This window comes from Eleutherodactylus coqui, chromosome 6, assembly GCF_035609145.1.
Source record: "Eleutherodactylus coqui strain aEleCoq1 chromosome 6, aEleCoq1.hap1, whole genome shotgun sequence".
Taxonomy (NCBI): Eukaryota; Metazoa; Chordata; class Amphibia; order Anura; family Eleutherodactylidae; genus Eleutherodactylus; species Eleutherodactylus coqui.
In genome coordinates, this window is record NC_089842.1 from 123,659,282 (window position 1) to 123,681,755 (window position 22,474).

The 22,474-nt window shown below is 43.4% G+C and overlaps 1 protein-coding gene across 2 annotated transcripts in view; it reads left to right on the top strand.

Moving 5' to 3' along the window:
- The window catches only part of CLMN (calmin), a 101,747-nt gene that overhangs the window by 26,879 nt on the left and 52,394 nt on the right, over window positions 1–22,474 (top strand). Inside the window, exon 1 of one of the 2 annotated variants that reach the window (XM_066607501.1) lies at window positions 2,875–2,956. The exons of the other annotated variant lie outside the window; for it this stretch is intronic. Within the exon in view, the coding sequence (XP_066463598.1) occupies window positions 2,932–2,956 (25 nt within the window). The 5' untranslated portion in view covers window positions 2,875–2,931. Of the gene's footprint in view, window positions 1–2,874; window positions 2,957–22,474 lie in introns of those variants that run through there. 2 annotated transcript variants of the gene reach the window in all.

Genomic DNA, 22,474 nt, shown 5'->3' on the forward strand with positions numbered 1-22,474 from the left:
AATAGAAACCCTTGTTGCTATATGCAGTGAATAGAACTCATTGTTGCTATATGCAGTAAATAGAACCAATTGTTGCTATATGCAGTGAATAGAACCCACTTTTGTTATATGCAGTGAATAGAACCCAGTGCTGCAATATGCAGTGAATAGAAACCATTGTTGCTATATGCAGTGAATAGAACTCATTGCTGCTATATGCAGTGAATAGCACCCATTGTTGCTATAAGCAGTGAATAGAAACCATTGCTGCAATATGCAGTGAATAGAACCCATTGCTGCAATATGCAATGAATAGAAGCCATTGCTGCAATATGCAGTGAGTAGAACCCATTGCTGCAATATGCAGTGAGTAGAACCCATTGCTGCCATATGCAGTGAATAGAACCCATTGCTGCCATATGCAGTGAATAGAACCCATTGCTGCAATATGCAATGAATAGAACCCATTGCTGCCATATGCAGTGAATAGAACCCATTGCTGCCATATGCAGTGAGTAGAACCCATTGCTTTCAAGCGGTTTGTTCGTATAAGCATCTTTTGCATTCCCATTTGCAAATGTGCACGATTTACGCATGCAAAAATGACAGTAAAATACACATATGTGCGCACATTTATGCATTGTCCATTGCGCAAATGTGCAGAGCAAAAGTAAGCGTAAATGTGCTTACACCCATGTGACACTGGCCTAATGGCCCTTTCACATGGGCCGTCAGTCTTTCAAACAACTGCCGGAGCGTTGACATCACTGTTAAGGAGCAGTATTATAGTAGTTATATTCTTGTACATAGGGGGCAGTATTATAGTAGTTATATTCTTGTACATAGGAGGCAGTATTATAGTAGTTATATTCTTGTACATAGAGAGCAGTATTATAGTAGTTATATTCTTGTATATAGGGGCAGTATTATAGTAGTTATATTCTTGTACATAGGGGGCAGTATTATAGTAGTTATATTCTTGTACATAGGAGGCAGTATTATAGTAGTTATATTATTGTACATAGTGGGAAGTATTATAGTAGTTATATTCTTGTACATAGAGAGCAGTATTATAGTAGTTATATTCTTGTATATAGGGGCAGTATTATAGTAGTTATATTCTTGTACATAGGAGGCAGTATTATAGTAGTTATATTCTTGTACATAGAGAGCAGTATTATAGTAGTTATATTCTTGTATATAGGGGCAGTATTATAGTAGTTATATTCTTGTACATAGGGGGCAGTATTATAGTAGTTATATTCTTGTACATAGGAGGCAGTATTATAGTAGTTATATTATTGTACATAGTGGGAAGTATTATAGTAGTTATATTCTTGTACTTAGGGGGCAGTATTATAGTAGTTATATTCTTGTACATAGTGGCAGTATTATAGTAGTTATATTCTTGTATATAGGGGCAGTATTATAGTAGTTATATTCTTGTACATAGAGAGCAGTATTATAGTAGTTATATTCTTGTACATAGGAGGCAGTATTATAGTAGTTATATTCTTGTACATAGGGGGCAGTATTATAGTAGGTATATTCTTGTACATAGAGGGAGTATTATAGTAGTTATATTCTTGTACATAGAGGGAGTATTATAGTAGTTATATTATTGTACATAGGGGTCAGTATTATAGTAGTTATATTCTTGTACATAGGGGACAGTATGATAGTAGTTATATTCTTGTACATAGGGGGCAGTATTATAGTGATTATATTCTTGTACATGAGGGACAGTATTATAGTAGTTATATTCTTGTACATAGGAGCAGTATTATAGTAGTTATATTCTTGTACATAGGGGGGCAGTATTACAGTAGTTATATTCTTGTACATAGGGGGGCAGTATTATAGTAGTTATATTTTTGTACATAGGGGGCAGTATTATAGGAGTTATATTCTTGTACATAGGGGGCAGTATTATAGTAGTTATATTCTTGTACATAGGAGGCAGTATTATAGTAGTTATATTCTTGTACATGGGGGTAGTATTATAGTAGTTATATTCTTGTACATAGGGGCAGTATTATAGTAGTTATATTGTTGTACATAGGGGACAGTATTATAGTGGTTATATACTTGTACATAGGGGGTAGTATTATAGTAGTTATATTCTTGTACATTAGGGGCAGTATTGCAGTAGTTATATTCTTGTACATTGGGGGCAGTATTGCAGTAGTTATATTCTTGTACATAGGAGGCAGTATTATAGTAGTTATATTCTTGTACATAGGGGCAGTATTATAGTAGTTATATTCTTGTACATAGGGGCAGTATTATAGCAGTTTTATTCTTTGGACATCAGAGGCAGTATTATGGGAGTTCTATTCTTTGTACATAGGAGCAGTATTACAGAAGTTATATTTAGAGTAAAGAGAATATGAAATCTGTGTTGTACTCTCAGGCATGATGGGAAAGACATCTAGAGTAGTATATTGACAATTAGTGATCTTGTGTTGTAGGAATGGTTTCTGCACTGTTGATGTTATAATCCATTGGCTTTGGAGTCGCCCTTTAATAGCCAGTTCATCTCTGCTTTATTATCTGCACAGCAGCACTTATTTCCTGCAGCGGTATGACAGCTACTATCAGCCAGTTTGTCCCCATTGCACTAATTACTGTTACATAAGAGACGTGTTCCTGCACCGTTTATAGAGCGGAGGATCCTGGGAGCTGTTCTACTTTATTAATGTGTGTCTACTCATTAACCCTGATATATAAACAGTGGGATAGTGCTAGCTGCACATGGTCGGTGACTGGTGTCGCACACCTATGGTGTAATACTGGGTGTGGGTGCCCTGATTAAACATACACATCTTTCTGGGCAGGGTTACAGCAGGTGTACATTAATGTATGGTATTCACCAGCCTGACAACACCTTCATTCCAGGCACATTACCTGTGCATAGTGACTTCACCACTCTGATCTGCTGCCTGCCTGGGTATGGAGCACGGGAAAGCTCGCTGGGGTAGGAAAAATTGGTCTTACTATCTTTCAGGCTTGCCTGGGCAATGCAGGGGTTGTAATTCAGATGGAAATGTAGAGGCATCACTTTGCTTCAATGGCTTTGGGGTTATGCTTTGGAATTGGGTAGAAAGAATAGCTGCTTAGCTTGCATACGCACTATAGTAGCTACAATGAGGACACACAGAAGGATAGTGAAGCATGGGAGTTGTAGTCATCTTGATTCTTGACTGTGCATCTTGTGAGTTGTAGTTCTAATATCTACAGTAGTAGCTGCCTCCACTAGCTGATCACTATATGAGTCGTAGTAAGCACATGCTGCAGGTAATAGATGCTTAGTACTTCTAAGTGTCATGGGAGTCGTAGCTATGACACAAGTAATAGTTGCTACATTACTTGTATGAGTTGTAGTTCTAAGATCTGCAGATGTGGCTGCTCACACTAGCTGATCAGCATAGGAGTTGTAGTAAGGATATAGTGCATGTAGTGGATGCATGGCTTCTCTATGTCTTTACTACAACTCCTATGGTGATCAGCTAGTGTAAGCAGCTACATCTGTAGATATTAGGACTACAACTCGTGCAAGTAGTGTAGCAACTATTACTTGTGTCGTACCTATGACTCCCATGACACTTAGTGCATGTAGTAGATGCATGGCTTTTCTAAGTGTCATGGGAGTCATTAGTACGACACAAGTAACAGTTGCTACATTACTTGTATGAGTTGTAGTCCTAAGATCTACAGATGTAGCTGCTTACACTAGCTGATCACAATAGGAGTTGTAGTAAAGACATAGAGAAGCCATGCATCCACTACATGCACTATGTCCTTACTACAACGTCTATGGTGATCAGCTAGTGTAAGCAGCTACATCTGCAGATCTTAGAACTACAAGTCATTCAAGTAATGTAGCAACTATTACCGTGTTGCCCCGAAAATAAGACAGTGTCTTATATTAATTTTTGTTCAAAAAGGTTTAACTTTTTTACATGTATAGCTGCCTGGACACTATTTAAATTGACATTTTTAATTAACTGTTAGCAGGGCTTAATTTTGGAGTAGGGTTTATATTTCAAGCATCCTCAAAAAGCCTGAAAAATTATTTTGCATCCTCAAATATTCTGGAAGATCATGCTATGTCTTATTTTTGGGGTATGTCTTATTTTCAGGGAAACAGGGTACTTGTGTCATATCTACGACTCCCATGACACTTAGTGCATGTAGTAGATGAACGGCTCTTCTAAGAGTCATAGGTATGACATAAGTTATAGTTGCTACATTAAATAAATAAATGTTAGTTGTATAGCGCCAACTTATTCCGCAGCGATTTCAGGTAATTTATTTATTTACGACTCCACCAAGCTGGGTACTCATTTTACCAACCTTGAGCCAGCTACCTGAAGCACGTAGGGATTGAACTCGCAACCTTCAGGTCGTGAGCAAGAGCTTAGGACTGCATTTCTGCTGCCTTAACACTTTGTACCACACAATTTACTTGGATGAGTTGTCGTTTGGATACATAATAGATACATTGACTTGTGAACATGATTAGGGCTTCTTCACGGCCACAAAACATGACAAAATAATCGATTAAGGCTGCCTGTCCACAGGCGATGATCTGCTTGCGATAAATCTTCCACGGATCACGCTCTGTAAAGCTTTTCATAGGATTACTATAGAAACTGCAGCGCCGGCGTCCACTTGCAGAGATTAACAGCACTTCTCCGTTTGCGGGATTTAAATTACGGCACGCTGCGATTGCCACAATTCTCCGCAGTGAGCCCATTTATTAGATAGGCTCATCTCAGAGAGCTGTCAGTGCTCCCCCCGCCTTCCCCGCGGCGGAATATCACTAGCGATATTTCACCTCGGCCGTGGACATGGGGCCTTAGTGCGAGAAAGATAGGGCAGGACCTGCCACCTGCTTTTCTTTTTTGCCCACGCGTAATAGCACAAAATGTGAATGGTAAAAGCCAATAATTTTGACTGGTTCATGCGCGAATACGCTCTGTAGTAGAGAGGGTATTTGTGCATATGCCTGTCTGACGCCGCCCTTAGAGTAGTAGAGTCCTACTGTAGCCAGGTATGTAAATCTGACCACTGACACGTATTTTTGTACTACTTTACTGTGTGGTCAGAATTGTTGTTGTACGTATGCATAGTATGGTGTACATGAGGATTGATATGTGTAGAGTAAGGCCGAATGCCCACGGACGGATTATCGCTGCGGAATTTGCGGTCAGACACCTGCCGTGAATTCTGCAGCAATGTCCGCCCATAGACATGCCATGTTAAATGATTCTCCCCTACCCACAAGTGGAAATCAACTGCAAGTTTTTTCACTCGCATGGGAGAATCCCAGCATGTTTTATTCTGTGTGGAAAATCGCATGGACGACTTCTATTGCAGTCAACGGCAGCCGTCCGTCCCGCGATACTTCCGTTGTGAGCACTGCGGAAGTACCGCAAGAATCCGCGTCACTGCCCACACATGGTCCGGCTCGCCGGGCGAAACACTTGCAGCGGATCCAGAGAGGTGAGTATAGGGTCTCTGGGGGCGCTGAGTCTGATTCCACTGTCGGAATCCAAACTGGCCGTGGTCAGGAGGCCTTAATCTGCAATGGAGGAACTGTGGAAAATTAAAACACTTCCACAAACTACAGTCCTGCACTCAAAAAATAATGTAGTCTTATTTTTTATATTATGGTTCAACTGTCCATTAGGGGCTTTACAAGCATCAACTTTTTGGGGATCCCCAGGATGAGCTCTTGCCTTGGTTTTCTTGGGCTATAATGGAAAGTGCCCATTATTTCCCTACAGATGAGGTGAAGATAGGACTCTTGTGATCATGGGGGGTTACTGATCTTATGCCTATGTGGTAATGGCCAGAATAGAATTAGTATTCCGAGTATGTAACACTAATGCTTAAAGGGGTTGTCCCACTTCTGACTGTTTTGCTGCAGGAAGCAGACAGCTCCGTACACTGTGCAGTGGCCCAGGTTGGTATATCAGGTTGAGTCCCATTCACTTCAATAGGACTCAACCTTCAATACTAGAAGTGGGACAATCCCTTTAAATAGTGATTAGCCTCACAGTACATTTTTTTGTTTTTTTTAATGTTCTGAATATCAGTTAATTAGAACTTGATAGGAAAGCAGACAACTAGTGAATGTTTAATGTAGGTCACATTATCTGTGCTACATACTTACAGCTATAGTCAGCTTCTTACATTCCAGCACAAAGTGGAGTCATCATCTACTGGATGGCTTGGAATTTTCATAAAAAATTAATGCATGAGCAGCTGATAAACTGGAAGGATCATGAAATATTTCTGAATTTTAATGAAAGAGTAAACTACCTATAAACATAAAATAGAAAATTGACCACACGCTCCATGTAGTGTGCACTACAAATAACAGTTTGCATCAGGTAGTCAGAGAAGCAGGGCAGCCATCTTGGTTTGCCTGGGATTGAAGTGTCACTTTAAATTCACTTACTGCTGACTTCCCACCACATATGCTGGAACTTTCCATCAAGCATCTGCTACTCTTTCAGTAATATATTTTCTGACATCATGAGTAGTACATAGTCAGAGATATTTAAGCGACCCTCCAGTCAGTCACTCAGAACTGATATTACGAGGGGGTTGAATACCTGCTATTTATTTTTCTTCAGATTTTGCTTTTTAGTTGAGCTGTGTTAGGACAAAGTGTGACTATAGTTTAGTTACAATGTCTGTTCTGAAGTAGTCTTGGACACACCCCCTGGCTCAGCATTGGCTCAGACTGCCCCCTCTGCAGCCTGAACTAATGATGAGATAGGGGGTTTATCCCAGACTACTTCTGATTAGGCACTGTTGCTATATCATAATCACAGATTTCACCTTGAAACACGTGTGGCTGGCACCACCATTGAACCAAATATCAATGGCCGAACACTTGATTGAATCAAAAGCACATAGACGCAAGGAAGAAAGTGTGCAAAAATGACAAGACATACACAAAAAGATAACATTTATTAAAGAGGAGTGCCATATAATAACGACTACTACCCCTCAGATTCCCTCAAGGAACCCAATACACAATGTTAACATGCGGCAACATGAACCCAGTAGATAGCAGCAATATACCTGCAGCCTAGGGAAGAGTAGGGAAGGCTTGACAAAACCTGGAGCACAAAAAGTCATTTAGTTCCCAACTAGAAGATGCCTTCCAAGGTGTGGGGTCCCCCATAGCAGATATAATCTAGACAACAGAGGCTAAATTCAACATAATGCATCCATGAGGGGATCTCACCCGAAGTACTGGAGCCACATGTGCATAGAAAGAAGTGGGAAAACCCACGCGGATCGCCACTGCCCGTGGCTTTGTCAGGAGATGCATGTTGCATTGCAGATTGCAGAATTCTTGGGAAAGAGTCCATAGGTCCGTGTCACATGAGCATAAGCCCATTCATGGGCTTTGCGAATTTGTACATGCATGTGCATATTTAAGGCCGGCTTCGCACGGTCATATTTGCATTGTGGAATCCAGAGCGGGCATCCGGCTCCTGGTTCCGCAGCAAATACCTTTCATTGCATGCAATAGAAAAGCGCTTTTTCCTGCACATGAGCGGAAATCAATTGCGATTTTTCGCTCGCGGAGTAAAAAAAATCACAGCATGCTCTATTTTGAGCCGATTCCGCTGAAGTCAATGGAAGTCGTCCGATCCACGGTCCTTTCGCAATTTACATGACGGTGCGAGAACATCTGTAGTGTTCACAAATATGCAGGAAAAGGGAGTATGCTGCTTTTTTTTTTTCACAAACAAAATGTGCCTATGTGAACGAACCCAGTGAAATGAATGCGTTCTATTCACTGCGTATTGTGCGCCCACATTTTTCATGCGTAAAACTCTCCGTAATAATGTTTGTGTGAATCTGGCCTTACAGAGGACAGCCTGTAAGATGGCATAATAGGGATAGAGAGAACGCAGCCTCTAACGGCCCATTTAGACTGTACAAGTGTCAGGCAAACGGGACGAGTATTGCTGGCTCACAGCGGGGCGGCTGGAGGAGATTTCTCTCCTTGCGTTCCCCCGCCCCTCTCCATTGACCTAACATAGCGGCTGTTCAATACTGAAAGGCTGCTATTTACACTGAACGATCTGTTCATCGTCCATCGTTTATGCTGCATATGATGATCGTTAAGTGTAAATAGCAGTCTTTCAGTACTGAACAGCTGCTATGTTAAGTCAATGGAGAGGGGGAGCGCGAGAGGAGAGAAATCTTTTGCAGCCCCCCCTACCCCCTACTGGCCGCTCCGTGAGCGAGCCAGCACGACTAACACGGGAGCGAAGACACACAAGGACGAGTGTCGGGCATTGTTTGCCCGACATTTGTCCCGTGTAAATGGGCCTAAACACATCAGTAGTAAACATTCATGAATATTAGTGAAATGCTGAGCAATCTGTAAAATGGGGAAAATTGTAAATATTTAAGCATTTTAATTAGACGGTCTGTAAACTGCGATCAGTATGTTGCATATCTGCAGGTGGTGGATCTGTAGCACACAGCTACGGGATGAATTTAGAGTGCATTCACACGGGCGAGAGAATAGGGGAAGTTTTGTGCATTGCACAAAAATACAACCCATTATGTGCAACAGGTGTCTTTACCTGGGTGGTCCTTCTCTCGCAGCGGGTCTCACACGAGAATACAACATGCAGATGTGCGGTCTGCCATACATCGCACAGCACACGGACGGGGGTCTCCATGCTGTGTGATGTCAGGCACGACTCGCTCTCACCCGTGTGAATGCACTCTTATGATAATATATTACATGAGATCATGGGAATTATGGGAGATTTTCTTCTCTAATCTCTGCCATCAATCTGGGATATTATATTATAATCCCTGTATTCATGCAGAGCCTTTTTCCTGATTATTGCATTTTAAATGGAAATGTTATTATCATCGTTTACTAATATATATAGCAACAAGCATGCTGACTGTTTCCATTATTCAATAAGACTACATTCACACGGGCGAAAATCTTGTGTGTGTTTCGTGCATTTCTTTGGCAAGCGCTATATCGGGCCGCTTTTTTCAGCCTGTTATTGAGCTCGCTCATGTGAATCCGGCCTTAGACTAGAATGTAATCGAGCTGCCACGCTAGTACGCTATATATCCCTTACATAACACCATCAGGCAGTATATTCATATTGACCTGCGTGGTACATAAGGCATTGCTTCCCACTAATGACATCTCTTATAGTAATCCGGGTGAGTCACGCAGCTCTACAAGAAGATCACAGGGTGTGGAGATGTGGGTGTACCAGAATATCTAATAATGGCTACATGGAATTCCACTATAAAAAGATGTGTTACATAACAATAAGAGTAAGCATCCAGCCCAGCACCCCAATTATCGGGATTATCTGGGGTTCATTAACTTGTCTGTCATTTTTGTACTTCTTTTGCTTATGTGTTATCATTCTCGTGTTAGGGCAGCAGTATGCAGTCCTAAACTCTCACTCATGACCTGAAGGTTGTGAGTTCAATCCCTGCATGGTTCAGGTAGGCGGCTCAATGTTGACTCTTCCTTCCATAACTCCGAGGTCGGTAAAATGAGTACCCAGGGATATTCTGCGCAACTGCTAGACTGTCATTCAAGACAGATAGGTAAAGACCAGGGCCGTGGAGTCAATCCCATTTTCGTAGAGTTGGTAGAAATTTATATTAAAAAATATATATAATGTGGTATAATGAATTCAAGGAATTTCATAGGAATTTAGGAAAGTTTTGAAATGTCCTATAAATATATATTGTATTCATTTAAGCCCTCTATTTATCAAAAGCATTGATAACTAGGATGTGGGGTGCAGGGTGTAGCGTGATTATTTTATCATAATGGTGATAAAGAGCCCGAGATTACCATTTTAATATAAGAAATCTATCACCGAGGCCTCCCTCACACAAGCGCTGTTTACAGCGATTAGCGCAGTATAATTGCGGTATAACACTCCCGTTGTTTTCAATGGAGCCTCATAGACAGCCACTCAATTGTAGTGCTTTACAGCGCCGCGATTTTCGAGCGGAGTCTATTCTGTTTTTGACATTACCGCACCTCATCAATGGTGGAGTATGCTAAACCCTGCTGTCGGCCACAGGGAGCCGCTGGTAAGAGTTCACGCAAAATCGCGTCAAAGTGTTGCTATTGAAATCGCGGCACTTTGCAGTGCTGCTGTGTGGGGGAGGCCTTAGAAAACACGAGTCCTGACTCTAAGGAGTTGGAGGCTTGGCTTCCTGACTCCACCGCCCTGGTGATAACACCTTTGGCAGGTGTACTGGCAACCTTATTAGCTGTAAGGCAATGCTGTGGTGTATAAGGCCGCTCTCACATGTGGATTCAGTTAAACGGCACACAGAACTACCGCTAGTTCGAGCAGCATTTTTGAATACATGTGACAGCGTTGGACAGCGCTTTTTAAGGCAGCCAATCGTTATGATGGGTGTCTTAAAAAAACACAAAAACGCTGAAAAATAGAACAGACGGCACTCAAGTGCATGTCTGAGAGGCCCCATTAAAATCAATGGGGAGCATTGTACCGTTGTTAGCGCAGCGCTCAGGATGCCGCAGTTACAAAAAGGTGTGCCTGAGAGTGGCCTAAGGGCCGGAACACAGGGCTAATTCTGCTGGTGCGGACATCTGCACCAAAACCCTCATATGCGCATCTGTGTGTATTTTAGCATGCTCCCTCTGATTTCAATGGCCAATTCATTTTAATATAGGCTGATAGGTGTGTTATACGCACCAAAATAGGACATACTGCGGTGGAATATTTTTGTGACCACAATGCGCACGCAAAAATCGCACATGTGACTGAACCCATTGCAATCATTGGGTTCAATTCACTGCGTATTGTGCGCACAAATTTTGCATGCACAAATACAGTGAAATTAACCCATTGATTTCAATGTCTTCCTTTACATCAGCATATTTTGCGCATGCAATTCGTTTGCCCAAAAATATACGCAGCATGTCCTATTTTCATTTGTATTGCGCACGAACATAGCACATAGTTAACTGCATTGTCAATTGAAATCAATGGGAGCATGTTTGCAAATATGCACGACATATGTGCGCAAAAAATACAGTAAAAATAACGCACGCAAAAAATGCAACGCCCATTGCGCAAATGGGCATGTAAATGCGCTTACAACTGCGTGAAGCCAGCCTTATAGTAACGGATATTCTGCATCGGTGAGACTGCCAGCAACATAAATGCACGGCTCTGCTTTCACATCATCCTGCGTGACGCTACATATGTGTTTACGCTTTTATCGTCTATTATAATGGTTTTGCATTTATTTATTTTTTCTCTAACTATTTTTGCACATCCGTAGAACCGAGCCCCGCGGCAAATAACAGGATGCTATTCCCATTCTATCCTCAGTAACTGACCTCCTTGCACATTGTCGCTGTCACCATTAATGTGGTGCCTGATATATTGCGATCTCATAGGTATTTAAACCGTGTCATTCAGTCTCCATTCGATTCTGGACGAGGGCAATGGGGGTCATTTTAATTACTGGCTAGTACTTAAGAGGCTGGCAAACTGGTAAATTATGCCCGTCATCCCGGGGCCTCGCTCGCCGCCAGATTGCGACATTTTACAGTCCTGTACCTTTAAATAACACACATCCTGAAAGCCGGTGGGAGCGAATTATTCTGGCTTTCTATTAAACCCATCCATTCCAGCAGCAGCCTGGCAGCCGGGGGTTTATTTGCTCTTCAGTTCAGCCTGGCACTTGTGATGCGGAGGAGAAACAAACACCCCCATGTGTTTAATTGCGTGAAGTCGCTGCTTCTCTTTATCCGAGGAGTTTCCTGAGCCGTCACTGGGGGGGGGGGGGGGGGGGGTCGGACCCTCAAAAGTCACTCCGATTCATCTGAGTCTTCGATTTATATAACTTGGAGTGAGGTTGATGTAAAGCGCTGCGTGCGGTAACCACCATTTACGTTCGTGCCTGGGAGAAATAATGGAGAGCAGCGTTACACACCTGCTGCTCCGCACATCCAGCTTTTTCATTTTTATGTAAATAAAGCTTAGAAGTTGTGTAACAAAAAGTTCTGCAACTTCTTAATATATTCTGCGTTTCAGTTCCTCATTATTTTCAAGAACTCTACTTGCTGTCATTGAATGGAAACTTTTTGGTTAACTTTTATTCCTTAGGCTACTCTCTCAAGCGCCGCGCTAATCATAATGATAATCGTGGTACAATCCTCCCATTGATTCCTATGGGGCCTCGCAGACCTGCGCTCAAACACGGCGTTTCTAACGTCTCATTTTTGGAGCGCTGTCTGTTCTTTTACTGCATTTTTGTGTTTTTTTAACGCACCTCATCACCCATCACAGTGATGGGGTGCATTAAAAAGCGCTTTCAAACGCTATACCAGGTCTTCAAAAATACCGCTCAAAAGCTCTTCTAACGAGCAAGTGCAATAATGAGCCGTAAATCGCCAACATATGAATTTCCGCGGATGCGAGGCGCTTTTATGTCAAAACTGCCTCAAATCACTTGAGGGAAGAAGCAATCCTCCGCACGTGGTGCGATGCTGCTGCCCGCTGCATTAAAAACAATGGGAGAGGTCATGCAAGTGTTGGGAAACACTTGCGATCCTCTAATGGATGTGAATCACGCGTCTGAGGATCGCAATTTCTCAGAAGTGATGCCAGGCGTCTTTGAATGAAAAAAAAACAACTCGCATTCACGTGAAAAATGAATGTTGAACGTAGTCTTCTTGCAGAGATGAGGAAGAACAAAGTGATGCTTTGAATGATGCCAAGGTGGCTCTACCACCCAATGGCCACCTGACACGCTCACCAAAAACCTCAAATTTCTAATTTGATGTTTTAGAGTTTTCTATTTATTTGATGTTTTTGTTGTTTTTTCTCCCCTTTTTGCTCTCTCTGGATTGCCTTCCCTGTAAGCACATTCTCTGCACACTGCTGTTACTGTATCAGTAAACTATGGGTAATTGTATGCAGGAATCAATATTGTATGAGCTTAGCGAGTGCGCAGCATCTGTCTTGTGTGTTGTGTGATATAATGGAGAATAACAACATAAAACCTGGAGCAGCTGCAGTCGGGGGCGAGACGCACAACAGCCCACAGCGTTCTGACTTCCACCCCTCACCCATCATCAGTAAGGCGACTAAGGGACCTTTCACATGGGACGGAATTTCATCGCAGGATGCAGCCAAATCCCCAGCTGCTGAATTCTAACTGCGGATTTTGATGCAGAATTGCAGGCAGGTTTTAAGCCATTTTCAATTTCGCACCCAAATCCGCAGGTAGCCTGTAGATTCTGGTGCAGAATGTACCTCGGCTGTGGCGGGGCGTCATGTGGCCTATTGTATCCCGTGTGAAAGGTCCTTTTAGACGCTCAGACGGTCACACAGCAATGACCTGCTGTACCTGCCCGGCAGAGGAGGTCAAGGTGTAAGTCTAGTTAAGCATATGGATAGAGATGAGCGAGCACCAAAATGCTCGGGTGCTCGTTACTCGAGTCGAACTTCCCGCGATGCTCGAGGGTTCGTTTCGAGTAACGAATCCCATTAAAGTCAATGGGCGACCCGAGCATTTTTGTATATCGCCGATGCTCGCTAAGGTTTTCATTTGTGAAAATCTTGGAAATACAAGAAAGTGATGGGAACGACACAGAAACGGATAGGGCAGGCGAGGGGCTACATGTTGGGCTCCATCTCAAGTTCCCAGGTCCCACTATTAAGCCACAATAGCGGCAAGAGTGCCCCCGCCCCCAACTGTCAGCATAAAGATCGTTCTCCTCTGCCATAGCTGTAACAGCTGTGGCAGAGAAGAACGATGTTAGCCCATTGAATTCAATGGAGCCGGCAATACAGCCAACTCCATTGAAAGCAATGGGCTGCCGGCAAGCGCGGGATGAATTTTCAGGAAGGGCTTAAAAATATAAGCCCTTACCTGAAAATCATCCAGAAATGTGTAAAAATAAAAAAAAAATGTATACTCACCTTTCCGCTGCAGCCGGAGTTCAGCCGCGTCTGGCCGGCAGTTCTCCTGAACTGCTCTCTGTAGTATTCAGCAGCCGGGGATTTAAAATCCCCACCTGCTGAATGAGCTGCCTCTGATTGGTCACAGCCTCACCAATCAGAGGCAGCTCTCACTCACACCCATTCATGAATTCATGAATGGGTGTGAGTGAGAGCTGCCCCTGATTGGTCCCTGCGCTGAGCCAATCAGAGGCAGCACTCACCCATTCATGAATTCATGAATGGGTGTGAGTGAGAGCTGCCTCTGATTGGTCAGGCTGTGACCTATCAGAGGCAGCTCATTCAGCAGGTGGGGATTTTAAATCCCCACCTGCTGAATACTACAGAAAGCAGTTCAGGAGAACTGCCGGCCAGACGTGGCTGAACTCCGGCTGCAGCGGAAAGGTGAGTATACATTTTTTTTTATTTTTACACATTTTAGGATGATTTTCAGGTAAGGGCTTATATTTTTAAGCCCTTCCCGAAAATTCATCCTGAGATCGCCGGCAGCCCATTGCTTTCAATGGAGCCGGCTGTATTGCCGGCTCCATTGAATTCAATGGTCAGTGCTCATTTAATCGAGACGAGTACCGCATGGTGCTCGTCTCGAGTAACGAGCATCTCGAGCACCCTAATACTCGAACGAGCATCAAGCTCGGACGATTATGCTCGCTCATCTCTACATATGGATGATCATCCTGGAGTGACATAGCAAGGGGGTCACTGGGTAATCTCTTGAATGAAACATTGTATCTAATGACTGTAACAACATGTAGCCAATCCTCTGAGATAAACACATTGGTCTCTATACTGATAAGGCCTCTTGCAGACGGCCGAATCGGATTCTGACTGTGAGATCCTCGCAGCGGGATGCGACCCATAACCCTGCAGTGACCTCCGGCTTACCTGTCCGGTGTCTTCTTTTTCAGCTCTGTAATGGCGGAAATCCTGTGCGGAATCTCGCTGCAGAATTTCCGTTCGTGGGCATTGGTCCTAAACTATATGAGTGCAGGGGGAAGGAGTTATTCACATCAGCGGCTTTGAGTTTTGTTTTGCTGCTTTGTTAAGGGAGTAGAAAAAACGATACCTAGTGGCCGAACTGAACCGTCCCGACAGAACTGAATGGACCTCACTGACTATAATGTAGTCCGTGCAGTTTCTGATCGGGCTTACAGCCTTTTAAAGGACGGAATAGCTCATCATGCTGTACTGTTTTATTCTGTTGTATAACTGAATTCAGCAACGGGGGTTCTGAATGGAACTTTAGATGTTGATGTGAATGAACCCTGGGGCTCATTCACATGTGCTACAAAATCACGCAGCTATTAGCTGCGTGAGAAAATCGCAGCAAGGACTGCAGAAAATCGTCTAAACAGAAGACCTTTTGCAGCACTGGTTGCGAGGTCAGGGATGTTCACATGGCCGGGACTGACCAAAAAGATGTGCTGCTGAAGAGAGAGAGATGGAGGGATTCTCCAGGGGAACCCCCTTCATCTCTCTCTCCAGTGAAGAGAAGCCTGGAGACGAATCCCTTATTCTCCCTGCAGGCAAACCCCAGCATTGCGCTGCTGGGGAATTAATCTCCCTTTGCTGGCTGCCTTGCATAGTCTCCCATAGGGATCTATGCGGGATTCTGTGATAGGTCAAGAGCAGGCAATTTCATGCAGCAAGGAATTTCAGTCGCTGAATTCAGCCGTTGATGTCCTATCTTTTTTCTTCCGATTTTTTTTTTTTTTATAAATTGTTCATCTGAAGGTTCCCAAATGAGTTGCGATTTTTTTTAAGCGTGTAACTGAGCTGCAGAAAATCATCTGTGTGAAGGAGGCCTCAGGCCCATTCGCACGGGGCAGCTTGTTTACAATAAAAAACAAACCGAAAAGTGTATTTGCAAAATTGCATGTTTTCTGCCGCATACCATATTATTACAAACATAGTAAAAACACACATGCGTTTCACCAATGCCCTTTTTGGTGCAGTTTTTATTGCAACCAAACTGCTCTGTGTGAATGGAGCCTAAGGCTTCATTCACACGGGAAAATTCACGTAGATACATACGCAAAGAAACAACTAATAGAAACATTCAGATGAAAGAATTTTAGCTGCGCAAAAAAATCGCACCTAAAAAGATAGGACTTGCGGGACTGAATTTCAGCAACTGAAATGCCCTGCTGCGTGAAAAGATAGGACCTGACCTATCTTTGGTGCAGAAGCCTTCATAGACTCCCATAGCAGACAGCAGTTTCCCTATAGGGGGAGTAAGGAAATTCCCAGCAGCGCCATGCTGGGGATTCCCTGCAGAGAAAAGTAAGGAAATCCCCAGCAGTGCCATGCTGGGGATCCCCTGAAGCAAAAAAACAGAATCAAGTGCTACTTAATAGGCAAATTAATTCAATTGATTGCCAAGCCCTGCTGAGGGTAGTTTCGCACAGATGATCATGATATTGCCAGGAGATAATTGCGGCAAAATTGCTGCTTAGTTTATGTGATTTTTAAGCGTCTTCGCTGCTTTTTCTCGCAAAAACATCACTGCTGCTTGTGATTTTCTCGCACATTATTTTCGCACGATTTTCCTGTGATTTTGTCATGAGAAAAACAATGGGACTTTCTAATGTTAAAACCGCATCATATCGTACAAAAAACGCAAGTTCATGCAGTACAATGCGATAAAACTAAGGCTCCATAGGGAGAAAAAAAGCACAAAACGATAGAACATGAGCAACATCGCATGAGAGAAAACATTGTAACTGTGAAGGAAACCATTGAAAATGATGGGTTTCATAATTCTGCGTTTGCACACGCTCTCGCATCACACGATTTTATCGCCCATGTAAAACCGGCCTTAGGGCTTATTCAGACGACCGTATATAGGCCGCGTATTCCCGCTGGTCGATATACGTCGTCTCTCTCTGCTGGGGGAGGAGGCTGGAAAAGCCGGAAACAGTGCACTGAGCTCCCAGAACTTAGCTCCGCCTCCTCTCATTGCAAATAGTGCCGAGGAGGCAGAGAGGGGGCAGGAGCTCAGTGCACTGCTCCCGGCTCTTCCAGCCTCCTCCCCCTGCAGAGAGGAACTCTGTATATCGGCTGGGCGTGAATACCCGGCCGATATATGGTCGTCTGAATAAGCCCTTAGAGTGCTCTTACACAAGTGCCAGTGTTCACGTTTTCTTGATAGTTGCCAAGCGGCACCTGCGAGCGCTATTGCCACCCATTAGTTAGCGCGGTTTTAGCTTGTTGTGCCAATTGCGGGGTGACATCCTGAAAAGCTGCGGTGGAGGATCGTGGAGAGTTTCTCATTCTTTTCAATAGGTACACCTTGCATTACACTCGTGTGCTCCTCACACATGAGTGAGATGCTGTGCCGCCCCTTTGAAGACAATGGGCGATCTGACGTGAGGGCATGCCCAAAGACGGACGTGTGTGACCCCATTCCTAAGAATGGGGTTCATATTTGTGCATCTCTCGCCCATGTCATACCGGCCTTAGAGGTAACAAACTATCAGGACCGATGATGCTGATATATTCAGCTCACAGAGGACGTACTAGACTAGATACAGCTGTAACACAACCTCAGCTGTGAGACGTATGAAGTTTCAATTCCAGCAAGCAGAGATCTTGAAAATGATGACATTCGGAGCTGATGATACAAGGCAACTTCTGTATATGTACAGTAAAAGTCTACAATTGGTCTACAATTCCTGGTAATCTGAAGATGCCGGATTGCCAGAAAATCGTCCCATAATGCAGCAACGACCCTGGAGGAGGGGAATTTAAAGGGTGATTTCCCCCCTTAGTCCACAAAGGACTGTTTATTAAAAACAGAGGCAGGCTAGGTAGTCTCGTTACACAAGATATTTGCACCGAAAATGGTTGTTCCGTACACTTATTCACATCATAGGGTGAATAAATGCGTCCCAGCTCTCAGAGGTGAAGGCGTCCTACCAAGGAGACTGTTGACACTGACCCCCAGGGCTGACCCTTGGCCTCGTTAGACGGATTTATTCTCCATTCTGTCAGACGTCGCTTCCTAGAAGGTATTCAGTGCCGTTTTAATGAGCGCATCCTGCGTCTGAGAAGAGCTCAGCCTCTAATCTCTAGAATTGTGCAGGCGCCATGACAGATAGACGGAGCAAAATGAGGGTCAAGTGAGGCGCGCTGTGCAAATCCCGGATTGTGGAGAATTTAAGCAGACGGATAAAGATTAACAAAAAAAAATAAAAAATCTTTGCAGCTGCAGCAACGACCACGGGGTCTGGATATTTATATAAAGAGAGCCGTAGATGACCATCCTCAATTACCTGAACTCGCCATCACATAGTCGCTGTCCAACCTCCTGGCGGGTTATCTAGATTTGATTAACGTTTGAATGAACATAGATCTAAGTGGACATCTAAAATACACTAAAATGCCAAAAATCATAGGATAGCGGTATGCAAACTGATGATGAAGTGGTGTTACCTCGGGTGACAGTTTGGGAACGCTCACACCTGTTCCTAATAATGGTGTGGCCCGTTTGCCCACACAAGCCCAATCAAGCATTTATGGGATGTGATGGAGAGGTCCATTCACACCCAGGATCCTGTACTTACAAATACCACAAAGCTATGGGTGGCTATCCAGACGGCATGGCTCAATATCCCTCCACTTGTGGAATCGATGCCACGTCAAGTTGCTGCATCCTACAGGTCTAGAGGAACTAGATATTAGTTCTAGTCCCATGACTTTTGGCATGTCAATGTAAAATGGATATAGACACATTAAAAAGACTAGATTGACCAATGAGAAAGGATTTAACTAGAGATGAGCGAGCGTACTCGGAAAAGCACTACTCACTCGAGTAATTTGCTTTATCCGAGTATCGCTGTGCTCGTCCCTGAAGATTCGGGTGCCGCTGCGGCTGACAGGTGAGTCGCAGCGGGGAGTTGGGGGGAGCGGGCGGGAGAGAGGGAGAGAAAGATCTCCCCTCCGTTCCTCTCCGCTCTCCCCTGCAGCTCCCCGCTCCGTGCCGACACCCAAATCTTCAGGGACGAGCACAGCGATACTCGGATAAAGCAAATTATTCGAGCGAGTAGTGCTTTTCCGAGTATGCTCGCTCATCTCTGGATTTAACCCTTTCCAATCCAATTTGTATCCTGGTTTTCCTAGGGGGCTTACTCTTTTTCTGCCGTTCTACAACGGCACTATCTGCTGGCTAAAGGTCGTACTGCATGAGGTAACATGTTGGATAGGCTCCGACAGCAGAGAGACTGGCAATATACAGTAAGAGAACCCCAACGGACGTCTTCCAACATCGGAGCTGTACAGCCTTAAATCATAATGTCTTCAGACGTCAGACAGTGGATTAGGAAAGGGTTAAAGGGGTTGTCCCGCGCCGAAACGGGGTTTTTTTTTTTTCAATAGCCCCCCCGTTCGGCGCGAGACAAACCCGATGCAGGGGTTTAAAAAAAAAAACGGAGAGTACTTACCCGAATCCCCGCGCTCCGGTGACTTCTTACTTACCTTGCGAAGATGGCCGCCGGGATCTTCACCCACGGTGGACCGCAGGTCTTCTCCCATGGTGCACCGTGGGCTCTGTGCGTTCCATTGCCGATTCCAGCCTCCTGATTGGCTGGAATCGGCACACGTGACGGGGCGGAGCTACGAGGAGCAGCTCTCCGGCACGAGCAGCCCCATTCAGAAGGGAGAAGACCGGACTGCGCAAGCGCGTCTAATCGGGCGATTAGACGCTGAAATTAGACGGCTCCATGGAGACGAGGACGCCAGCAACGGAACAGGTAAGTGAATAACTTCTGTATGGCTCATAATTAATGCACAATGTACATTACAAAGTGCATTAATATGGCCGTACAGAAGTGCTGAACCCCACTTGCTTTCGCGGGACAACCCCTTTAAGCGGTTGTGGCAAGATTACAATTTATCCGCAGGGACCCCCACTGATGATAACAGGGGTCCCAAAATTAATTGAGCAACAGTTGAGCATCCTTTCATCTTCTTGGGACTGCCTGAGATAGCTGAACACTTATACTTGGCAATCTCCAGGAGTCCAATATAGATGAATGGATTGGCAATGCACAATCGACGCTCAATTCAAGTCTGTGAACAAAAGATGGTTATTGTCATGATTGGTGGGGTTCCCAGTAGTCAAATCCCCACTCATCAAGCATCCATTGCCCTGTGGACAAAGGTTAAGTTATTTCAGTAGTTCCCTTTTAATCTATATTATATTCTGGTTTTAGTGAAACCAAGAAAACCAAAGTTACATTTACTGTACAATGTGTCGAACTGGAAAGCAATTTAGCTGATACATTTCCATAAGTGGGCTATAGAAACAGGCAGAGGGGACAGGCAAGAAACATTAATGAACGCCCTACACAGAACAGAACTATTGTCATACGGGCTTAGTAATGTAGATGATGTTATAGGGCTCGTCTATTGACTGGTACATTTTGGCATATGTGGTGGGAACGTGATATAATACAGCAATTTTGGAAGTAAATAGTAAACTTAATGCTAAAAATGGCAAAAATAAATATTAGTACTATATATCACAAGCAATTTGCCTTTTGGGGGATACAGTGGCAGGGACTTCTTTTTCGGAACACAGAACGTCAGAAAATATGGCATTGGTAGCTGAAGTACATATTGCACAATACTGGAAAGGCTGCAGATTAAAAGCTTTGGATAAAATAAGAATATTTTTATATTAGGAGATAAAACTGAAGCTGTTAACTCCTTAGTGACGGCCTATTTTGCACCTCAAGGGTGACTACCCACTACAGTTCTTTTTCACTGCGAAATTCGCAGTGTTTTTTTCCCCCAGATGTCTATGGGACTTGTTAATGTTAAAATTGCATTGCACAAAATCGGGTTTTCGCGGTAAATGACGATTTTGCCGCGATGCGTTTTTAACATTAGTAAGTCCCAGAAAAAACGCAGCAAATTCGCAAACGCTAGTGGGTAGTCACCCTAAGGGCTTATTTAGACGACCGTATATCGGCTCGGTTTTCACGCCGAGCCGATATACGGTGTTCTTGTCTGCAGGGCGGGGGGGTGTGGGAGGATGGAAGAGCCAGGAGCAGGAACTGAGCTCCCGCCCCTTCTCCGCCCCTCGCCACTATTTGCAATGGGGGAGGGACATGGGGCGGAGCTAAGTGCCGGGACTTAGCTCCGCCCCATCTTACCCCCTCCTATTGCAAATAGTGGCAAGGGGCGGGGAAAACTTTTCTTTAGCACCTCTACGTTCAAAGATCCTGAAGTTTTTTTATTTTTTCATTGACTGAACTGCTTTTAGCATGATGAGCTGTAGTTTTTATTCACACCATTTAGTAGTACATATTGCAAGATTAAAAAAATATATATATTTTGGCGCCTTTTTATTTATTTTTTAATGGCGTTTGACATGTGGGATAAAAAGTGTGTCCAAGTTTTTGTATGGGTAGTTATGGATGGTGCAATATCAAACATATATATATATATATATATATATATATATATATATATATATTTTATTTTTTATTTTTATTTTTTAACAAACGGGAAAAGTTAACTTTTTTTTAAATGGATGTTTTTACCCTTTTCATGTACCTGTAGGGGACTTGAACTTGCAATTCTATGATTGTTCAGATAATACACTGCAGTACTTCTGTTTACTGTGAAAGGAGGCGGGTGGTCAAAACAATCCCCGGCTGCTCCGCATCTATTCCCTTGAATTAATCAACTGGGACAGCCGTTGCAGGTAAAGGTACCCTAGGACCATCGTTCTAAATGCCGCTCTTAATAAATTCCTCTCCAATATATATTCGAAAATTGCAAAATTTAAAGCTCCTCATTCCGTTTATTCCAGCAGTTCATCTCACAATCTAAATATACAGCATTTGGAAATTTTTCTTTTATTTTGATCAGCTAGTTTCCAGTAAATTCATCACATGAGTAATTTGAGTGAATTGACTTGAAGCTCTAAAAAGTAACGATTGTTACTGAAGCCTTTCCCTGCCAATGTTCTTATACTACAACTCCCAGCATTATTTGCCCTGCCTTAATTCCAAAATCTGGAACACACATGTGACATAAAGTTCTCACAAAATGTAATCCCTCCTCCCCCTGCGTTCTCATAGGTGCCAAGTGCAGTAAAACCGTTATAAGATCCTATTCCCACTAATTCTGTTATTCCAGGTGTAGTAAGAGGCGGAATTTTGGTAAAATAAACATTCTGCATTAAAGATTTACAGTGGCAAAAAAATGGACACGAGGGACCCTTAAACCGAACCGTGTCTGTCAACGGCCACATGGCAGGTGTAAGGGTGTGTGCTGAGTATTAATGGTGGTCACCACAGGAATCAAATATTTCCTAAAATCAGGTGCTTGATTTTTTTAATAAGTGATTATTTAATTTATTTTTTAAACATATTTTACATTATTTATTTTATTTTTTTCACATTGTTATGTCATTTTGTTATTTATTGTATTATTTA